This window comes from Chinchilla lanigera, unplaced genomic scaffold (genome assembly GCF_000276665.1).
Source record: "Chinchilla lanigera isolate Chin_1 unplaced genomic scaffold, ChiLan1.0 scaffold00218, whole genome shotgun sequence".
In the NCBI taxonomy this organism is placed as follows: Eukaryota; Metazoa; Chordata; class Mammalia; order Rodentia; family Chinchillidae; genus Chinchilla; species Chinchilla lanigera.
The window spans coordinates 178,752-183,649 of NW_004955619.1; the positions used below are offsets into that span (position 1 = coordinate 178,752).

Here is a 4,898-nt window from a genome sequence, read left to right on the forward strand (position 1 = left end):
GGGTCCTGGCAGCTCCTCCAGGGATTCCTGGCATTTAGCATAGGATAACAGACAGGGTCAGGTGTGGAGTTCTGAGCAGGAAACCACAGGTGCAGCATTGGGTCCGCTAGCAGAATGCATACCGCACCAAGGGAAGTGATCTCATCACCATGTTTTCATTAGGTAACTCCAGGAACAATTTCAAACTGGAATTGTTGTTACTTTATTTTTTATTTTTATGTGAGATGTAAAGTTACAGTGTGTAGCTACATGCAAGGAATTAATTACTGTAGGAAGCAGATTTACCACACAGCACCTTCCACATTTCCTGTTTCTCTGTATGCAGCATGAGCAACTGAAATTTATTTTTCCCAAACTTAGTATGCAATGCGGCCGTACTCATGTGATCTTCTGAGTGTGCGGGAGATCTCAGCTTACACACCCTATGTGAGGCAGAGCTTACTATCTGACATACTTCTTGTCATTTCCTCCAGTCAGGAGTCCTGGGAACCACCATGCTACAAATGCTTTGATGTAGCTCACTTCATTTCATATCCAAAATGCGCAAGGAATCTCACGCATCATTTATTTGTTCTTTTTACGACGCTGAGCAGTGAACCCAGAAGCTTGCGTACCTCAGGTGAGCGCACTACAGGTGAGGCGCACCTCCAGCTCCTTATAAATCTTATTTTGATGCAATCTCTTTACATTTCCAGCTAGCCCGGAACTTGTGACACCCCTGCCTCAGTTTACCCGGGATGTGGGGTAGGGAGGCTGGCAATTTTCCTTTCAACTGATAGTGAGTAGGCTTAAAACTTCGAAGGAGAGATTGTCACCAGGAGTTGGGGCTCTCGGGCCTCCCCCCAGGGGTGTCTTCTCGGTTCTTTCTGCCCTGGGCAAGGAGATGGTGCACAGAAGTGTGACGGCAGCGAGCCTGCGCAGGAAATACCGGCAGAGGGAGCGGCGCGCTCTGCAGACGCAGCTGGGGCTCCCCGGCGGAGCAGGGGCGCCCTCGGGAAGGAGGACACAGCGCGGGTGTCCGATCCTTTCCTTTGCTTCTCAGGCTGACATCCGGTCTACTCCATCCTGAAAAACTGTTTCCAGGTCCCCTCAGCAGCACCGTGCGCTTGTGTGCCCTGGACTCCCCGCTCGCAGCTCAGCCCAGAGGCCGCCGGCTTTGCCCCCCACGGTCTCCGGCCCCGGGATGAGACTTGCACCCCGGTATGGACGCGATCAGACCCAGACCTCCGCGCAAACAGTGAGAGCCGGCGCGGTGCGCCGCGGGCGGCCTGGAAGCCGAGGACGAGCTGGGGACACGGGGAGCGCCCGCTCCAGCACCCCCGCTGCCCTGCAAAGCTGCCCTCCGCGAGGTCCGCGGACTCCTTCGGAACAGCGGCTCTTTCCCGTCCTCGGCCTCTCACATTTTATTTCCCAGGGTCCTTCGAAGCAGGGATGTCAAATACTTTTTACCCAACTGGAGCTACAGCCCCTCTCCGTGCACTTTTTCCACCTTCTTTGTTTACTTTCCAACTGTCAAACCTCAAACAAGCTTCAGCCATCTTCGGTCTCCCTCACGCGGACCCGCAGGAAGAGATTTAAAGACAGAGCCCTGGACCTCGGGGTCAGAGCAAGTGCGCGCCCCGCCGCCGCGCGTTCTGGGTCGAACTCGGTCCCGGACGCCGCACAGCTCCGCGTCCTCCGCACCCCGCCGGCCGGGGAGGCTGAGGCAGGAGCGCCCTCTGTGCAGGCTCCGCACCCCGCCGGCCCGGACAGCGCCGCTGGTTTCTACTGCGGAGAAGGAAAGACGGAAGGAACGGCGACCTCCCGAGGAAAGCAGTGGCCGACACCGAGCGTTCGAAGCGCGGAAAGCAGCCGCGGGGGGACTCCAGGACGCGCGGCGACACCGCCCTGAGAGCACCGGAGACGCAGCCGCCCTGCGACACTCAGGCCGCTCCTCCCGGGCCGGGGGCGCGTGTCCCGGTGCGCGTGGGCGGTGGGCGCGGGGCGCGGGTCCCGGGTACGGGCTGGCGTTAGACGTTTCTTTGAATCTGACTGCGAGTGGAATTGCGCACGGTTTTCCTTAGGAACCTCTTTTTCATTACTATTGTGTGATGCACACGCGCTCCTCGCGACGAGAAGTTTCTGCTCGGTGCGCGTGGAGACGCCTGCCCCTTGGCCGTGCTGTAACCGAGCTCTGCCGACCTCGTCCTCTGGGCGCCCGGCCGCACCCCGCGATCGCGCTGCGCCGGGTCCCCCGCCCTGCTGTTCCCTCCCGTCCGGCCCCGACAGTGAGAAGCTCGCTGAAGCACCCCTCTGACAGAAGCGACTTCGAGGAGAGTGGAAGTGGAGAATGATCCGCCTCCGCAGACGTCAGTCCCAAGCTCCAGGCGGGGCGTCCGCTGCGCAGTCTCCGCGGGGTCCAGTGGGAGGAGCCCGGTGTCTCCAGGAAGATACGAACGTGCCCCGTGCTGAGTGGCAGAAGACGTCTGAAAACCTATAATCTGTATTATTATAAGTTTCCATAATATTTTAAATAAAGAACAATTTGTGTATTCTAAAATATGCCATCAGAATAAATTATTATAAATGAAGTAAAATATTAGAAACTACACTGTATGCCCAAAGTGTAAATTAATACAAAATAAATGAAATAATTTTATTGCCCACTAGAACAGAACATTAAAAGTATTTTCAGTACTTCTCTCTACTTTGGTAAGGGTAACACATAAAAAAGTTGTAGAATCAACGTTAAAGGTGATTACAATATATGATGCATGTTTAAATTTAAAAATGTGATCACAATAAAGGAGGGGTACAGGAAGGAAGGGAAAAGAAAAAAACAGGAAGAGAAGGAAAAGATGGAAACACAAATCTTTTGTGAATAAGAAGGGGCGGGGGGGTTAAAGGGAGTGCGGGGAAATGGGAAAGAAAAAGAATAAAAATATATTATGCACAGGTACAAATTCCCTATGATGAATGTGATCATTACACTTACCTAAAATGTACCAATAAATGTAATTAATTTTAAAAGGATACATTGCTATTAATCCTCATGAAAACCTTCCCGCTCACTTTGAATACACCTATATGACCGATCCTGTCCAAGCTGAGGAACTTGTGGAAGTCTCCTGCTTCAGTGTCTTTGGAAAGTAGGACAAAAAGTACTGAGAATTGTGCTGCGATTTCATCCCTTGCTTCACCAGATCTGGCACCACATAAAGTCTACTTTTTCTCCAAAGTGAACAAAACCAGGAAAGATAAATGTTTTGCATCAATTCGAGACATAAACATGGCCACAACAGCCCGACAAATGACAAGGAGGAGGACTTCCTCAAGTGCTTCAGAAAGCAGTGAAGAAGATCGGGTAGGTGTGTTCAAAAGAGAAGAGGATTTTGAGGGGATTAATGGTGATGTCTCTTTCACTGCTTCAATTTATGAATTTAAACATTCAAGAAGATTTGGGTCATACCTCATGTTCTTATGTGTGCGAGGTTTACAACATGTTCCCTTGTCATTTCTTTATGTCAACAAAATAGTGTCCTCGCATTAATGAAAGATACAGGCTCACTATTGTGATGGAGAAGAAGCAACAAAAGAAAACAAAAATTATTACCTAGAATACATAAGTGTATCAAATCTGAAAGTTTTTAAACCTACTGATTAATTTTACTATGCGAAATACAGGCAAATAATATTTTTCTAGGGCAGACACAAGAATGAATCTACAAGGGCATAGATGTATCTACATTTTCCCAGAGCAGATTCTCTGGGTCACTCTTCCCAGGGCCCCCAGCACCTCCTTGTTCCTCAGGCTGTAGATCACAGGGTTGAGCGCTGGGGTGAGCATGGAATAGAAGACAGCCAAGACCTTGTCCTCGGCTGGAGATCGGAGGGACTTTGGGCGGAGATAAGTGTAAGCAAAAGGTGCCATGTAGAAAGTCACCACCGTGAGGTGGGTGCTGCAGGTGGAGTAGGCCTTCCTCCTGCCTTCTCGAGAGCTCATGCGGCAGACAGCAAGGAGAATTTTCCCATAGGAAAACACAATGACTGTGGAGGGGAACAGGAGAAAGAAAGTGGTACTCAGAAAAACAGTGTACTCGTAGACCCTGGTGTCCATGCAGGCCAGAGTCAGCATGGCGGGGACATCACAGAAGAAGTGATCGATGGCCCTGGACCTGCAGTAAGGGATGTGAAAGGCATACACTGTGTGCGCACAGGCATTGAGAGCACCTATTGCCCAGGATCCCAGGATCAACAGCACACACACCCTTCTGTTCATGCGGATGGGGTAGTGCAGAGGACAGCAAATGGCCACGTAACGGTCATAGGCCATGGACATCAGGATCAGTCCTTCTGCACCTGCCAAAGTCAAGAAGAAGAAACTCTGGAAGCCACACCCAAGGAAGGAGATGTACTTGTTTCCAGATAGAAACCCGGAAGCCATCTTGGGGACAGTGGTGGAGACGTAGATGAGGTCCATGAGGGAGAGCTGACTGAGCAGGATGTACATGGGCGTGTGGAGCTGGGCGTCCAGGAGGATGAGCAGAACCATGGACAGGTTGCCAGCCAAAGCCATTAGGAAGATGGGGGTGATGAGAATGAAGAGGGCAAGGCCAGCCCTTGATGGGGGCAACAGGCCCAGGAGGATGAAGTCGGTAGAGGTCTGAGTGTCATTTTCCATTATGATTTTATATAGTTTATCCTGAAGACAGATACAACAGTTAATGTATATAATCATTAATAAATTTGACAAAGTCCCTAGTGTAATCAGCTTGTTACATAGTCAAAACTTCCACATATTTTAAAATATAAAGGTGAATAATTACTGATCATTATCCAATTTAGAAAAATTCCCTGTAAAATTATCTCGTGCTTGGGCTGGGGGTTTAGCTCAGCGGCAAAAGCGCCTGCCTGGCAAG

General features: G+C 50.6%; 1 protein-coding gene across 1 annotated transcript; it reads right to left on the reverse strand.

Moving 5' to 3' along the window:
* Nucleotides 1-3,721: 3,721 nt before the first annotated feature.
* Nucleotides 3,722-4,660, reverse strand: LOC102013994 (olfactory receptor 2L3-like). Its single transcript, XM_005415006.1, has one exon. It carries the CDS (start codon nucleotides 4,658-4,660, stop codon nucleotides 3,722-3,724), a length of 939 nt encoding a protein of 312 aa, XP_005415063.1.
* Between the last annotated feature and the right edge of the window lie 238 nt (nucleotides 4,661-4,898).